The sequence below is a fragment of the Marmota marmota genome, unplaced genomic scaffold (assembly GCF_001458135.2).
Source record: "Marmota marmota marmota unplaced genomic scaffold, marMar, whole genome shotgun sequence".
Taxonomy (NCBI): domain Eukaryota; kingdom Metazoa; phylum Chordata; class Mammalia; order Rodentia; family Sciuridae; genus Marmota; species Marmota marmota.
The window spans coordinates 53,480,405-53,497,916 of NW_025999968.1; the positions used below are offsets into that span (position 1 = coordinate 53,480,405).

A 17,512-nucleotide genomic window follows, 5' to 3' on the forward strand; every position below is an offset into this window, starting at 1 on the left:
TTGTGAGTTTCTCCTCTGCCTGCTAAAGCCTTAAAATTTCTCTCTGCACTGAGTGCTCACATGTGTTGTCTACCTACCTTTCTGTGGCTTGGTACAGCAGATACCTGTATTGTCTCTAAACTAGGTCAGGGATGAATTAGGACCAGACCATGTGGCTTTCAGCTAGAGAGGGAGGGAGAGAGTCTCTGGAAAAGCAGTCATTATTTTCCTGAAGGGGGAGAAAGATCTAAGGCCTCTATGATGAAAGCCCAAGGTTCATTCATTAATTCATCCAGCAAATATTTGCTGAGCACCTACTATATGCCAGTAGATCCATCTGTGAGCCAAAGTCCCTACCCTCTGTGGGCTGAAATTCTGAAAGTGGAGACATCATTAAACAAATACAGGTATAATGTGATAAGTGGAGATAAATACTATGAAGAAAAATGTTGAAAGGGTAAGAGGGATTGAGGGGTGGGGGTGGGGAAAGGATCAAGTGTTGAATTTCCAATAAGGTGGTTAGGGAAGACAGGGCCCTAAAGGAAATGAGGAAGTGAGGCACACAGACTGGATTCTAAATACCTAAAATGCTGAAGTTTTCCATTTTCTATTTCTTTCCTTTCCAAAGTAAACCAGACGATATGGAGATTATTGAGAGCTGTACAAATGTCACCACGCCATTTTGTGACGTAACGGATGTGTGGAAACAAGCGTTTGAGACCTATGTTCTCAAAGTGCTGGGATTCCGAGGGAAAGCGATGCTGTTCAACTGCACCAGCTCCGCCTTGTCCACCAACAGTGAGTCGATCTGTTTCTCTATGGCTTCCTCCTCCTCATGATCATCATTATTTGCTCTGCCATGAGAAAGGAAGGGCTGCAAAGGTGTCTTGGATTCAGAGCTAGGCTTCCTTGTGGCTTGCTATTTCCTCATTCTGTAACAGGGACTAGTTACAGGAGCTGCTCTGAGTCTCAGCTTTCTTACCTGAGAATGGAACCTGTTCTTTGCAGATGGTGGCTCCAGACCTCTGCAAAGCAAGCTCTCCTGGGCATTAGTAGCTGCTATTTTTCTGTTCGCTTTGCATTCTGACAGGAAGTAGGGAGCAGGGTTCAAGTACCTTGTATCTAAACATCAGGCTTCTTTGGGCCAGTATTTCCCTTGTACCACAACCCCACCCCAGATTGAAACTCAACTGCTAAATCTTGCATGTGCAAACACCCAGATGTGAATACAGCTAGGGCCCAAAGCAGCATAGAGGCAAAGAGCATAGGTCTCCTTCATCCTTCCTTTCTCTGTACCCAGTGTCCACACCCTAAGGCATTTGCATTAATAGGTCCAGCTTTATCACTTTTTTCAGTTTTCCAAATTTCAACTTGTTTCCAAGAGAACGGGTCAGCTTTTGCCCTGTTACAGGGTGCGTGGGAGTGTACACACACACACACACGCGTACACACACACACACACACACAGTTTTCACAAAGTCGTGATGATGGCTGAATCCCATGCTTGTGAGATTGATGAACAGGAGTGCACCTTTGGAACGAACAGTCATATCTGTGTGTATGTGTAGAAAGGAAAGGAGAGCACAGTATATAGACTGTGGTGTTGGGATTGTTGAAGAATGTGTAATGAAGTAATAATGAGGTCTTTTTCGTGGTCCAAATGACAAATATGAAAAGTACATAAAGAGAGAGGACTAGAAGGAATGCAGAGTGTCCTTGGACACAGTCCTTCTCTAGGTATTGGGCAGTGGTATTAAAAACGTGAGCACTGCCAGGTGCGGTGGCGCACACCTGTAATCCCAGGGGCTGGGGAGGCAGGAGGATCATGAGTTCAAAGCCAGCCTCAGCAAAAGCAAGGCACTAAGTAATTCAGTGAGACCCTGCCTCTAAATAAAATACAAAATAGGGTTGGGGATGAATCTCAGTGGTCGAGTGCCCCTGAGTTCAATGCCCGGTACCCACCCACCCCCCAAAAAACCTGAGCATGTTTGTGCTCAAATCCAGAATTCCACTTTGCCCTAAAGACATCATTAGAACAAATGCAAAGATTTAGTTCCAAAAATATTTAACTGATACCTCAGTTCCGTTCAGAAAAGTAGAGATAATCTAAATGTTCAAAACAGTGAATCGGTTAAATCACAGTTCAGCCACTTGGAGGAACTGAATTAACCATAAACAATTATGGTGTAGGGGACTGGTAGACTTTCTGTAAAGGACCAAAGAAGGAATAGTTTAGAGTTTTGTGAACCACATATGGTCTCTGGCTCATATTCTTCTTCATCTCTGTTTATAATCTTTAATAAACTTGCAGACTGGCCTTTGATGTAGGTAAATATGTGTCAATATGTTTATAAAATGTGGTTAAGTGAAATTATGTGTCATAAAAACAGTGTAGGTTAAGTTATTTAATTTTAGTTTATATAAATGTGTGTGTATGTGTGTGTATATATATGCATATTTATGTTTGTAAATATGTGTATCCTTGTTTAGTTAATACATGTGAATATGCATGTATTTTTTTTCTTTCTTTTTTTTTAATTTGCATGTATTTATATATACACAAAAGATGATTAAGACAATTGCCTATACATATTTTCTACAATGATTAAGTGTTAGTAGTAGTACATTTCATTATTGAAATATAAAAATGAGTCATTTTTAATTTTGTTTAGAAGACAGAACAAAAATTGGCAAAATGACCGTGTTCAAACAACAGGGGGTGTTGTTGATATGCAGTCATCAACTCAGGTGGGATTTTGTTTCTGTTTTCTAAACAGTATTGTATGAGCCACCGGAGTTTGAGATTGTTGGCTTTACAGACCACATTAATGTGATAGTGAAATTTCCACCTATTGCTCCCAAGATTTATGGGGAAGAAATACAGCACCATTTATCACTTTGCATCAAAGAAGAATCCATGGGGATTGTTAAGATGGTAAGTAAGTGGTCTCCGACACTAGGCTCAAAACAGTTCTGAGTGGGCACTAACAGACTCGACTCTCAAAAACAGAAATGTGTAGTTGTGAAATTCAAACCAATGGGTCTGGGCTTGAATGTGGCCTAAATTTAGGAAAGAAGAAGTCCGTTTATTGCTGAGATATCTTGATTTAGCCCAGTTGTGAGCTCTTTAAGAGAATAAGCCATGCACACAGCATCAGGGGACACAGAAGAGAGAAGTGTGTGGCGTAGATGGGGGGATGGCCAAATCTCAGCAAGCCAGGGTGACATTTCCTTGAAAGGGCAGTTTAGCTGAGCCATGCATGGAAAACACCTGTTGCTGCCTCTCCATTCCTCAGACACAGCACAGAAAGTGGCACTTTCCAGCAGTTCTGTCTCCACCCAATCTCCCCAAAGGACCCAACTGAATGTCAGTAACCTCTGGGTGACCCTGGTACTCACCAGTAGGCCTTGCTCTATTAGCATCTTTTATTTGCAGAGCCCTTTGCCAATTGAGCCTTGCACTAAGACCAGCCCTCAGGATTAGGGCAAGGGCACTTCAAACCCAGGGCACAGGAAGTTCAGAGGCCGTGAGGTTGGAGTGGGCCTGGTGGCTCACTTGAGAAATGGCAGGAGGAGGTGACTGGAGTAAAGAAAACAGGATGGGTAAGGTCCGAGAGGGAATGAAGCCAGACCTTGGAGGGCTTTGCGATTCCAGGTCTCCTGAGTATGAGAGAAGCAGCCCCTGACCTAACAGGATGTCCTGGCTGGTACGTAAGGACAGACCGTAGGTGGCAGAAGCCAAAGTTGAGATACTATTTGGATGGTAATCACTTAATAAGCAGCAATGAACTATATAATTACTATCATTTTCCTTTAATATCCACATGGGATTATAATCAATACCCTAGGAAAAGAGAACAAAATAATAGGGGAAAAATAAGTTTATATGACTCAAGGACTGTGTCAGATACCATTAACTATTATATTTCAGCCCCATCTCTTTATGTTCCAACCATGAGCTATGAACTATTACAAATTAATATTTCTAAAATGCTTATTAGACAATTAACACCACTGTAAGAGGAAAATTTTGGTTGACAGGCATCTTCTTTAAATTACATTTAAAAAAAAAAAAAAAAAGGTTACTCCCCAGGTAAGGGGAGGGGCAGAGAGAGAGAGAGAGAGAGAGAGAGAGAGAGAGAAAGGGAGAGATGCTTGGATTATTTGGTGGTAGTGGAGGTAGTGAGGAGCAATCAAATTCTGCATGGGGTTTGCAAGTGGAGCACAGTTATTTTCATTTAAGTCAGATTCATAATGAGGTAAAAGAAGAAGGAAGTTAGGACTCCATCACTTGGACTTGTCATTAACTAAAATAGGGAAGATTATGGATGAAGTTGGTGAGAGTCGGATGGCAGCTCAGTTTGAGACATGTCAAGTTCAAGGCACCTAAAAGGAGATCTGGGGCAGGAGTTGGATGTACCAAGTGTTCGGTGGTGATCTCCCAGCTAAAGAGGGGTCCTGGGAAACCACTCACTCCTGCATATTGAAGGCCCTGAGATCAGACTCTAGATTAGAGCAGCTTTGGTGAGTCACGGGGCAAAGGGCTGGTTGGAGTGAGTTCAAGAAAGAGGGAGAAGAATTAGAGAGCTCATTCTTCTGAGGAGTTTTTCTATAATGAGAATAAGGGATATGAACTGATAAGTGGAGGAAAAGGGAAGATAGAGTGAAGGGAGAGACTTTTTAAGATGAGAGAAATTGCAGCATGTTCACATGCAGAGGAAAAGTCTCAGGGGAGGTTGCTAGATCAATGTTCTAGCATAACTGCAGTGGGTGGGATCTCAAGAAGTGGCTGGGAGCATTGCCAGTCACAGGAGTGGAGTGTGCAACACAGATGTATAAAGGAGGGTCTCTTTGTACATTTTCTGTTATTATAACAAAATACCTGAAGTTACATACCTTGTAGAGAAAAGAGGATAATTTGGGCTCATGGCTCTAGAGTCCAAGGTCGAGAGATTGCTTCTGATGATGGCCTTCTTGTTGGCAGAGTCTGGAAGTGACAGAGGGCATCACATGGTCAGAAACAGCAAGCATGTGTGTCTCTTCTGGTCTTTTTCTGTCATCAAACCACCTGTATTCAACCCGGGGCTCCACCCTGGTGAACTTAACCAGTACTAATCACCTCCCATAGGCCCTTCCTCCAAACACTAGAGTCAATTTTCAGGACCCTTACTACCTCACAGTAAGGATTAAATTTCCACACATGAATGCTTGAGGGACACTCAAAACCATGCTCAAACCACAGCACAGGACCATTGTGGGAACTTCTGTTTGCTTGGTGGGAAATAGGAAGTCGGCAGTAGAGACTTGCTCAAGGCCCCATGGATCCCAGATGTTCTGTCCTCCGCCACGTTGTGCTTTTCCGTGGGAGGCAAGAGCCCTCCCACCACGCTGTTTCCACTCTTTGTCACCTTTTCCTTCTTCATTACTTACTTCCACGCATGAGCTTTGACTTTGTTTTGTGTGTGTCTATTTAATAGCTCCTTCTCCTTCCCAAAGAAATGTATAGAAACATATTATCACCAAAGGCTGCCTTCGAACTGCTAGAAATCCCAATTTACAGAACTGCTGGTGAGAATATATTTTAGAAACTATAGAATGAAAAATTTTTTAAATTGTTATTCAGGAAAGAGCCTTCATAACATCTTTTTAATTCCAAAGTGAAACCAAACTGCAGGGGAAAGGAAGGGGTGGGGTGAGTTAGCCAGCAGCCTCAGGGGCGTGGCTGCAGACAAGCTCTGTGACCTGGAGAAGTTACCTGGCCACTTCAGCTGTGGTTTCCACATCTGCAGAATGGAATGATGCCTAGGCTGTTTTGAGAGTCAGAGGAGTTACCCTAGTGGAAGTCCTTTCTGAAGTGTAAACTAGATACACATTATCAATTCAACAAGATCATCTTGAAAAATGGCAGGCTAGAGACCTTTATCATCTTTGGGACCTTTTCTCCTCATGTGTATAATGAAGTTGGTAGACTAGATTTTATGGTTTTCATATATGTGTGTGCCTAGGCATAAATACATGTAGTTTTGTGGTGATCCTGTGATATTTCTAACCCTATTTGAAATTTGAAGATGGAACCTCAAGGAGTCTCTTACAGAGCTACCTCCAAATGAAATTCTCATGTGAGTCTTACTGTTTTTGTTTTTTTTTTTGTTTTTTTTTTTGTTTTGTTTTGTTTTTGCTTCTTTTTACAGCATGAACCCAAAATAAATGGAAACACCACTGGAAATTTCAACTATGTCATTGACAATTTAATTCCAAACACAAACTACTGTATATCTGTTTATTTTAAACCTAAATATCTGGAAACAAGAATACAGTCTCCCTCAAAATGCACCTTCCTTCGCCTTGACCAGGAATCAGGTGTGTGGCTTTCTGAAAATCATGTTTTCAAATTTCAATAGTTTTACTCTGAAGAAAACCTATTGAAAGCAAAGAATGTGGGATTCATGGTATGCTGAAAATCGCTTGAAGCAACTGCATGCAGAGGCATGGGAGGGTGCCCACTAGCTGGCTGCCTGAGGCTGGGTGTGGTCTGTAGATAAGACCTGGCTCCCAGGAGCATTGACTCTAGCTCACAGATGAGAGCGAGCTGAGCCTTGCCAGCAAGGAGGAAAAGGTGAATGATGAAGGTGGAAAGCCTTTCTGTTGCAAAAACACCAGAATAGCCAACAGTGTGATCTTGAACCCTCTTCTGTGTGCAGAAGTGTGCAGGAGAATGATAGAGCTTAGGAGTTTTCCCTGCTGGTTATTTTCTCAGGAAGTCACTATATTGCCAACTGTTGTAACAAAAGGGAAAAATCTATGAAAGGTCTTCTGGCAAGAAGCTCTTCTAATCTTCCCAGCCCTGGTGGAAGTATCTTTAATGTTCTGCTTTACCAGAGTAAGATAAGTGGGATGTGTAAGGAGATGACTTTAAGTGACATGGTTGTTGCACATGCAGTAAGACATGCAGCAGTACCTGGCTGCAACTGGCTGTGGCCATAGCACATTGTGATTTTGTCCTCTCGTGTTCCTCAAAGCTGAATAATGCACATGTGGGCTGATTTTAAAGGAAAAAGAATCTCAATCCTCTCGTTTCAGTTGTTTTTACAATATCAGTTAAACAAGAGAAAACCAAAAACTGCATAGAATCTTTTTCCCTTTAGCTCTTACAAACATATAAACACAGAAGAAATTTATGTAATTATGTTCTCTTTTTTTTTTTTTTTTTTTTTTTGCATTTCTCATTTTTATTTGAAAGAAAAAGTTGCTCTTGCTGTACAGATTTTTAAAAAATGAAAATGCCTTTTAAGAAACATGAAGAAAAATTGGGGGAGGGGGCCACAACCTCATGTGGGTAGGGGCCAGCTAATTTTTTAACTCCTGTCCCTTCCATCCAAGAACACCTCAACATAACTTCTAAATTCCAAACCATCACCCCCAGGAACTTCAGGCGGCTGCACTTCCCAGGGCCTCTCTGATTCTAGGCCTCAGGGTCTGAACTGTATCCTCTCCTCCCCCATGTAATCATGTTCTAACGCCAGTTATCTGACCTCAAGATGTCCAACAATCCAATTCATTTCTGATACTAACTACCCCTACTTCAGATAGCAGTCACAAGTTTTGGGTCCCCAAGTCAACTTGACTACAAATTAGAGAGTTCCTTTTGGGTTCTGCATCTCTCTGACCTAACCTATTACTCTTTTGTAATCAAAATTTGCTAAAATTGACTCACAGAACTCAGTGACATGCCACACTTCTGATTACCATTTTACTACAGAGCCTGTGCACCAAGACCTAATGCAGAAGTACGTAGAACCAGGTCTGGAAGGGGTCCCAATGCAGGAGCTTCTGCCTCCATAGAATCAGGGTGTACCCCCTCCCAGTACTCCCAGTATGTTCACCCACCCAGGAGCTCCCAAGCCTTAGTGTTCTGGGCTTTATTGAGTTTCACTATATAGGTGTGATTGGCTAAATCATTGGCCATAAGATTGGACATAGTCTCCATCTTCTCTCTCCTCCTGGGGATAGGGCTGGGAGGAAGTTCCAACCCTCTGATCAAATGATTAGTTTTTCTATTGATCTGCCTTCGTCCTGAAGATACCTAGCTGCACCCCATGAGTCATTTAATTAGCATAAACTCAGAAATCAGTCTTAGCCTATTTTCTGCTGCTATAACAGAGTCTTGGAACTGGGTAGCAGGATGGAGGACATCACATATGGGGGAGAGTGCTCATTTTATAACAAAACTACTTCCAACATCTAACCCTTTCCCACAATACCAGCATTACTCCATTCAGAAGGGCAGGGTCCCATGATTCATATACCTCCCCAAAACATCACAGTGACAATTAAATTTCAATGAACTTTGGAGGAGTCATTTCAACCACAGTAGTCCCTAAATGGGGCTTGTTAGAATTAACAAAAGATACTGCTATCTCTTAGGAAGTTCCACAGCTTTTGAGGTTTTATGCCCAGGACAAAAACCAGAGATTCCAGAGGTAGATTGATGGGTGGATGGATGGATAGATAGATAAAGAGACATAAATGAAATTATATCCTAGTCTTATATAAAAACAGAACTCTCGCATATATAATACAACTTAAATTGTTAAAATGACAATAGGATGACGCTTTGATGAAACCCAGAGCTGCTGATTGGGCAGCTGACAGTTCTTTGGAGGCTGACATGTCTGGGAGGATGCGCTTCCCCCTGACTTTTCTCTAATCCACCTGCTGAGAAATGGTCATGCAGCACCGTCCAGTCATTCCATCTGCACTTGGCCTGACCACGTCCTCTTGCCTGTTAAGTCAGCTTTCACTCATCCGTCATGTCCAAGACAGTTAGACTATCCAAATACTTGACATCTGGATTCTTCTCGTCTGAAACTCAGGAACCAAATAGGTTTGAATACGGTGGCATCTGTCCCTATCTGCTCACCATCTGAACTGCCCTCAACTAGACAAGCTCAAGATCCACACAGGGCAAATGCTGAGGGGTTTGGAGGGGCAACCAGAGACCAGCACTGACTTACTCAGACCCAGCAAAAGCACTGCAGGCTTGGATGGGTCAGACTGATGGGGTGGTTGGGCAGAGTGGGCTGGGCATGGGATGGCAAGTGTGAGCTGAGCAAAGTAAGAAGAGTAACAGGTTAGTCATAGAGATGGAGGACCCAGATGTGGGACTTTGGATGCCATTGTGGGGACCCCGAAGGGATGTGAACAGATCTGAATGTCTGGTTGCCACCAGGTGGGGGAGCCAGGGGACTAATGGGCTGGAACTACGGTAACCTAGATGCCATGTCGTGGTTTTCGGTCCACACCAATAAACTGACATTAGTCATCAATCAGCCTTTTGACAAAGTTCTTTTTCTTTTCCATTAAAAAAGAAAATAGTAATCAGATATTACCATTCTTGTTGCTCAGCTCAGCCCTCTGCTCATAAGGTCCTTTATTTTTTTGAAAATCCCAATGCAATTCCATGGAAAATCCAAATTTTGAAGACACAACCTGGTCTCCCCTTCTCAAGATGCATTGATCTTACCCCTCTTTTATGAAAAAGATGGTTAACAGAAATAAAGTCCACTTACAACTTTCTCCTGAGTTGGAACATCGAAACAATTCCTCTCTTTTCAAATAGGAATATTTTAAAATAGTATACTTGCATAATCTGCCAGTCTTTTTAGATTATCATCGAGCTAAATATAAACATTATAGGCCCATGCCTATAATCCCAGCAACTCAGGAGGCTGAAACAGGAGGATGGTAAGTTTTGAGGCCAGCCCCAGCAAATTGGTAAGGCCCTAAACAACTTTGTGAGACCTCGTCTCAAAATAAAAAGTAAAATGGACTGAGGATGTAGCTCAGTGGTAAAGTGCCCCTGGGTTAAATCCCTAGTACCAAACAATAAAAAAATAAATAAAGACAAAAATTTTAAGTTCTCACAAAGAATGCTCAGATTTGTGAGAATACCCCAATTTGACAAGCATTGTTCTAGATTGTTAATTTCAATTTACATAATTTGGTTTGTAGGATGTCCTATTTTAAAGATTGCATTTGGTCTGTTTAGTTGCCTTTATGTTACTGTAACAAAACCTGAGATAATCAACTTGTAAAGAGGAAAGGTTTTTTTTTATTTTGGCTCAAGTTTTGGAAGTTTTGGTCCATGGTCGATTGGTCCAGTCGCTCTGGAGAGGCAGCACATCTCAGTGGAGGGCACATGGCAGTGCAAACTGGTCATCTCATGGCTGGGAGCAAGAGACAGAGAGAGAGGTGACTGGGTCCCATTGTCCCCTTCAAGAGCATGCCCATAGTGACAGAAGATCTCTCACTAGGCCCTCCCTCTTAAATGTTTTCCAACACCTCCCAATAGCACCACAGATGGAGGACCAAGCCTTTAACACATGAGCCTTTGGGGTACATTCTAGACATTCCAAACTACAGCAAGATCCTTTGTAGCTACTCTCCAGAAATTGAATGGGTACATGAGTCAGAACCTCAGTTTTATGCCATTGCTTCACCAATGAAGTCCTTTGGGGGTTCACCATCCTTTTCAGGAGATGTGGAAGAATTTTGCATCATAAAGGTGCATCTGTGCAGCTAGAACAGATTTTAGGACTGTCCTTGATTTGATGATCCTGCACTCAGTTTTTAAAATTTTTTATTTGTTTTAATTAGTTATACATGACAGTAGAATGCATTTATGCACTTTGATATAACATACATAGATGTGATATAATTTCTCATTTTTCTGATTGTACATGTTGTAGAACCACATCAGTCATACAGTCATATATGTATACAAGGTAATAATGTCTTTTTCATTCTACTATCCTTTCTATCACCAGGTCCCCTCTCCTCCCTTCACTCCCCTTTACCTAATCTAAAGTAACTCTGTTCTTCCCTAGCACCCACCCCCATTGTGAATTAGCATCCACATATCAAAGAGAACATTCAGCCTTTGGTTTTTGGGGATTACCTTATTTCTCTTAGCATGATATTCTCCAACTCCATCCATTTACCAACAAATGCCCTAATTGCTTTCTTCTTTAAAGCATAGTATTATTCCATTGAAAAAAATACATATATATATCACATTTTCTTTATCCACTCATCTATTGAAGGGCACCTAGGTTGGTTCCATAGTTTAGCTATTGTAAATTGAGCTGCTCTAAACATTGATGTGGCTGCATTACTGTAGTATGCTGATTTTAAGTCCTTTGGGTATAAACCAAGGAATAGGATAGCTGGGTCAAAATGGTGGTTCCATTCCAAGTTTTCTGAGAAATCTCTGTACTGCTTTCCAGAGTGGTTGCACCAATTTGCATTCCCACCTCATTCGTTCTTCATGGAGATGAGGCTGGGTTCGTGAAGTCCATGCTACCTACCAGTGCTGGGTCTTCACCAAGTTTCTTTTTGTTCTTTGCTCACCCTTTCAAAAGGCTTAAAGTATGTAGCCCACTTTTATTTCCTTTTTACTCTCATGTATCTACTTTTTCTGAGCCTTTGGATGCAGGATTAATACTAATAAAGATGTTTCTGGAAATTTTAGAGGGCCTTGGTTAAGTAACTAGTGATTACTTCTCTGACCATTCATACTTAGGGGGAAAAGTTTCTGTCAGAAAGTTGAAATTTCCAAAAAGAATTTTGACAAGAAGCTAAGGGGAACTCACAATAGGGAATGGCGAGTTCAGCTGGGCCTGATTTTCGTTCCTAGTGTGACCAACATCCACAGGATGGCCCAGGTGGCATCTTCAGTTCCTTCCTCTTCTCCCTGCCCGTGACACATGCTAACAGGTGTCTGTTGGTCCCTTGAGGTGCGGTTAGTGTGATGAAGAACTGAGCTTCTAATTCTGCACAATTTTATTTGTTTGTATTTAAACAGTCACAGCTAGTGGGACAGTGCAGTTACAGAACATAAACCAAAAGAAATTTCACTTTGAAATACATGAAAAGCTAAATATATTCTATTGGTTAAAGAGTACGCCCTTGCCTTGCTCTCCAAGCTTTGGTATTTAGCAAATAGAAAACATTATTTTTCAAACTTCTGTTTCTCAGATAATCACTTTCTAACCCCTGACCAATGTGCATTTATTCCCATCTGTGATCATTTATTGGATGTCTTTTGAAATAAAGTCTTTTTTTTTTTCAAACAGAATCATCCGAAAATGCCAAAATAAGTGTGATAATCACTGTGTTTTCAGTAGTCTTCGTCCTCCTAGGCACCATCGTACTACTGAAGCGAATTGGTTACATATGCTTAAGAGATAATTTTCCCAAAGTCCTGGTATGTGGTTTTAAAAATTTTTGTATCTTAATTTTTCTAAACTAAAAATTTTTACTATATATTTAAATGTTTTCATAGAAGAAAGTTCATTTCCATAAACACCAACAAGTCTTATCAGGCTGGGTTCTTTTCCATCCCTGCAAAAATATATTTTGCAGTTACAGTGCGTCTGTGCCTTATGTTTTCTCTTCATATACTGTCCACCTATTATTTATTTCCACCTATTATATTATTTCTAATGACTACACAGAATTCCACTGTTATTATTGTATCACATTTTTAACTACAGCACATTTGGATTGATTTCTTTTTCACTTCTTTTCCTTTCTTTCCTTGGACATTATAAATAGTGCAAAGGAAATTATTGTATGGATTATGTTTTGTTTTATTTTGAATTATTTCAGTGGAATCTACACACCAAGTAGATCTATCTTATAAATGATATTTTAAAGAACCGATGCTAAGCTAGGCGCAGTGGCATACACCTGTAATCCCAGGGGCTCTGGAGGCTGAGGCAGGAGGATCACGAGTTTAAAGCCAGCCTCAATAACTTAGTGAGGCCCCAAGCAACTCAGAGAGACCCTGTCTCTAAATAAAATATTTTTAAAAGGGCTGGGGAGGGCTGGGGATGTGGCTCAAGTGGTAGTGCGCTCGCCTGGCATGCGTGCGGCCCGGGTTCGATCCTCAGCACCACATACAAACAAAGATGTTGTGTCCGCCGATAACTAAAAAAAAATAAATAAATATTAAAAAATTCTCTCTCTCTCTCCCCCCTCCCCCTCTCTCATTCTCTCATTAAAAAAAAAAAAAAAAAGGGCTGGGGATGTGGCTCACTGGTTANAAAAAAAAAAAAAAAAAAAAAAAAAAAAAAAACCTACAAGAACTGAGCCAGTAGTGATGTGTATCTCTCTCTAATGCTCCACTGACCACAATGAATCATTTTTACTCTTTATTCATTGTGTACATAAGGCTCCCTGGGAGGTGCTCTCATGTGTGTTACTTTGATTATTAACAAAAACAGCCATTTGTTTACCTTCATTTCCTCTCTGTGCTTCTCAAACTTAGAGCCTTTACAGAGGCTAGATATTGATCGTACACTTTTTTAAACCTCGTGGTTTTTTTTTTTTTACTCGACTGCATTCACCCATCATTTTCCATTTTCCCTATTTTATTCCTTCCTTTTATGTTAGTAACATTTAGAAATACATTATTGTTTATGTTTGAACTCATACACCTAATTCTAATTTTTCAGCAGCCATTATAATTAAACATTACTTCATGGTTGATAGAAGTGCACTCCTAGACCGGGCGTGGTGGTGCACCCTGTAAGCCCAGCAGCTTGGGAGGCTGAGGCAGGAGGATCATGAGTTCAAAGCCAGCCTCAGCAATTTAGTGAGACTCTCTCTCTAAATAAATGAAATATAAAAAGGGGATGGAGGATGTAGCTTTTGGTTCAATCCCCTGGTACCAAAAAAAAAAAAGTGCATTCTTCATGCTCATCTTACCATGTTGACATCTTATGTCTGTCTAGTATTTCTCCATTAAAAATTGTTACTCTATGTTTAGGTTAAAAACCCTGGGAATGGAGAAACTGACTCTAGGCCTAGCACCTTTGCTTATGTGTGTTCAATCAAGAATAGCTGTTATGAGCTGGGGTTGTGGCTCAGTGGTAGAGCACTTGCCTGGCATGTGTGAGGCCCTGGGTTTGATCCTCAGCACCACATATAAATAAATGAATAGTCCATTGACAACTAAAAAAAAATTAAAAATAAAAAAAGAACAGCTGTTAACATTTTTTTAAGCAGCATCTTCTCTTCATTTAGCAAGTGTAACAAACATGTCAACATGTTTCTGGGTGTGGAGGACACAGCAGGACAAAATCCCCCACCCTCATACACCTTAGAGTTGAAAGTGCTGTAGAGACAAGATACTTTATTGGTGATATATGATTGTCTAAATTTTAAAAGTCAAATGATTCTAAAGATAAACTATTTAGGATTAATATGTTTAGCAAAGTCCTCATATTCAAAAATATTTGGGAAAGACTGCATCTGTACTGACTTGTTTTCTTGTCGTTGTTGCCGAAGCAATACAGTATGCCAGACATGCACAAAGCTGTCCCTCCAGGGGACTGACAGTTGAAAGGGAATGCGTGGAGGTTCCATGCAAATGCACTGCGTTATATAAGGCACGTGCGCTCAGGGGATCTGGAGGGCCAGCTGTGCCATGCACCAGGAGCCAGCCTGGCACCAGTGAGCACTACCTAACCCCGGCTCCCCCTGTTGTTCCTGCAGTCATCATCCCCATCTGTCATGGTGCAGTGGCTACTCAGCTTTGTTATGTAGAAAATAAAGAGCAAACACAGTAATAGACTAATTGTCTGTCTCTTCTTCTCCCCCTGCCCTCCCTCTCTCTCTCTCTCTCTCTCAAGAATTTTCATAACTTTGTAGCCCAGATATTTCCCGGTCTACCACCAACAGAAGCTGTGAATGCAGTAGAAGTCATTTCTGTCAACAAAAAGAAGAAAGTATGGGATTATAATTATGATGATGACAGTGACAGTGACCATGAAGTAGCTCTCAGAACTAGCGCCGGTGGTTACACCATGCACGGACTGACCAGCAGGCTTCTGAGCCAGGTCTCCACTGCCTCCCAGGAGCCTGAGATGGAAGGCTCCGAAGCTGAGGAATCTGATCCATACGAAGCTGAGGAATCTGATCTATATGAGGCTGAGCCTGAGCCCCACCCTGGGCCCCCTACGGTGCCAAAGCCCAGCCCCTGCCACACAAGTGGTCCCTATGAGAGGAGAGAGAGCTTGTGCCAGGACTCTTTTCCTGAGGACAACTGCAGCTCCCCTGGAGGGTCCGGGGACAGAATTACCTTTAATGTGAATTTAAACTCTGTGTTTATGAGAGCTCCTGATGACGATGACTCAGAAGAATCCCCTTTGGTGTCATCTCTTCCAGAAGAGATCATCAACTTAGAAGAGGATCCTGACCAAATGGAATCCTGTCTTCTGGTGGCCAGTGGGGAAAGGTCACAGTTGCTCGACCTTAGCCCCTTTTCCCAGTGCCTGTGGACTGAGGAAGATACTCCATCTGATAGAAGTGATACTTCTGATTTTGATGTTGACTCTGGAAGGGACGGTTATATCATGAGATGATTCTGAATATAGCTCATTAACTTGAACTAAGAAGTCCACATAGGGTTCTCGCCCTGTACACGGACTTGTTGCCTTATGAGCCACAGGTGGTCTGTGAGGAAAGGAGTACAAGGAGTACAGAACTGTAGGGGCTGGCCAGTTCTTCCTGATGACATAATCTGTGAGCATTCCCGGTATGGGAATATATAGTATCATCGAGCACACTGTTTACAAGTCCAAGTGATACATTTTGAAGACGCATGCTCTGCCTTCTCCCTTTATTCTAATATACTTCTTAGGAATCTCATCTTGGTTCCCAATAAGCAAGATTCCCTGTGTTCTTCAGGGTCTTGTCCCTCTGGCCCTGTAATGTTTCTGGGAAACAACTGAATTGCCAGGATGGGAGAAGCGAGAAAGAAGGGAAAATCCTAGCAGGAGCTATGAGTAGTGTGAGCAGGTAGAGACCCTGAGCCCAGGAAGCTCAAGGAATGAGCAATAAACCAGGCTGAAGGGATGGGTTGGAGCAGGATTAGCTGGAGAGAAAGGATGCAGATGCATAAGGAAACAAGGGAAGGGCCAGCAATTTCAGTCAGTGGTCCCTGGGCACCTCTCAGATGTCATATTGTCACCACCAAGCTGAGAACTCCACTCAGGTGCTCATGCAGCCCTTCCCGGCTTTAAGAGTGAAATACAGATATGCACATTAATAACTGTAGTATCAGGCAGGACACATTGCATGAGGGAGAGGGATAAAAATCTCAGTGTCCCATTTTAAGATCTAAAAAAAGAACAAAATCAAAAATGCTTCAAGGTCTTTGGAAGAAAGGTGGCCTACAAGTCTAAGAGATCCTGTTTGTCAAATTTTAAAGTGCTATGTGCTGATTGCAAATATCCTCAATGGGACCAGTTACTGTAAATGGGGCAAGGGAGGGGGGTGAAATCCTAGAAGTCATGTAGCAAACAGTATTAAGCACTGAGAGTCAGAGTCGGAGTTCTAACTGCTCAAATTTCGCTGTATGACCCTGGGCATTTTACTTGGCCTCTCTGAGTCTCAACTTCTTTTATTTTTTAAACAAAATTTCTAAAAAATTTATTTTTTAGGGTGACTATGTAATCTCTAAGACCCTTTGAATCTAGAAGAAGTATTTAAAAACACACAGGAATAATAAATAAATACAGAAGTTCCACGACCCTGCCAGGCTCCCAGGAAGGATGAAAGGTTGAGGATCTTCCCATCTCACTCCCCTTACCCCAAGAGCAGGTTTCTCAGACCCATCTCCTGGGCCTATTCAAAAGGGGAAAAGCAAAAGTCATGCAGGTCGTGGCTCAAGGATTTTTAATAGGTAACTTATGTAATTGCTGTAAAGTAACCCAAGAAGGAAACCCTTACTTAAGAATCTAATGAAATCCCTTGGGAAAGAGACCTTGTCCTACACAAAAGCCACCACTTTGCCTTCTGAACGTACGTATCGAATTTTGAAAGATTTCACATTGCTCTTTTGATATGACCTCTCTATGGTGCTAGTTTGTCGCCCCTGGCGCTTATTTTTAAAGTTTTGTATAACGGTTGGGTGTTTGGTAAAGGGTAATAATACAAGAATACTTTTTCGTACAAACTTGATGTGGGTCTCAGAATTTTTTCTCATCCAAGAGTGTATTTGTGCCGCAGATTTTTGCTTCTGCTGGCATCCCGGAGTTGCACCAGCTCCCTCTACAGCGACAATGGCCCCTGGCCTCCGGGCACGCGCCGGGGTCAGGCGAAGCCATAGGTTGCCCAACACGTCCGCCCGCTGGTTTCTAACCTCACCCACCCTTGAGCAAGTCCCCAAAGAGGAAGTTAAAGCTCTCCTCAGCAGTCTTGTGACGAACTAGCATCTGGGAAACGAATGACGTGTTGGCGTGTTCCTCCCGGGGAGCCCTGGAGAAGGCTGGGGTCTGCTCACCGAGCGCTTTCTAGAGGACGCGGCGTTCCCGTGGGCAGAACCGGGGGAACACAGAACTGCACAGAGCCAGCAGCCAAGCCCCAAACCCGGGGCACCTGGTGCCGTGGCAGCGCCCTCTCCAGGCCGAGGCCGCCTCGCGCTCCTGCTCGCCGAGGCCCCGCCCCCGACCGCCGCTTCTCCAGC

The 17,512-nt window shown here is 42.2% G+C and overlaps 1 protein-coding gene and 1 long non-coding RNA gene across 8 annotated transcripts in view; one reads left to right on the forward strand and one right to left on the reverse strand.

The window, feature by feature from the left end:
- Ifnar2 (interferon alpha and beta receptor subunit 2) overlaps nt 1-17,002 on the forward strand; it is a 32,586-nt gene extending 15,584 nt beyond the window's left edge. For all 6 annotated transcript variants that reach the window (XM_048803607.1, XM_015478699.2, XM_048803605.1 and 3 more), the window contains 5 exons: nt 608-777; nt 2,757-2,914; nt 6,171-6,339; nt 12,114-12,244; nt 14,676-17,002. In XM_048803607.1, coding sequence (XP_048659564.1) covers nt 608-777; nt 2,757-2,914; nt 6,171-6,339; nt 12,114-12,244; nt 14,676-15,407 — 1,360 coding nt within the window. In that variant the 3' untranslated portion in view covers nt 15,408-17,002. The remainder of the gene's footprint in view (nt 1-607; nt 778-2,756; nt 2,915-6,170; nt 6,340-12,113; nt 12,245-14,675) is intronic.
- Nucleotides 10,071-17,465, reverse strand: LOC125616945. Of its 2 annotated transcripts, none has more exons than XR_007347742.1 (3): nt 17,330-17,465; nt 15,125-15,378; nt 10,071-10,205 (listed from the first exon to the last, which is right to left on the reverse strand). It is a non-coding gene; the product is annotated as an uncharacterized LOC125616945 (long non-coding RNA). The 2 variants fall into 2 exon arrangements; XR_007347743.1 differs by lacking the exon at nt 10,071-10,205 and adding an exon at nt 13,338-14,751.
- Nucleotides 17,466-17,512: the final 47 nt, after the last annotated feature.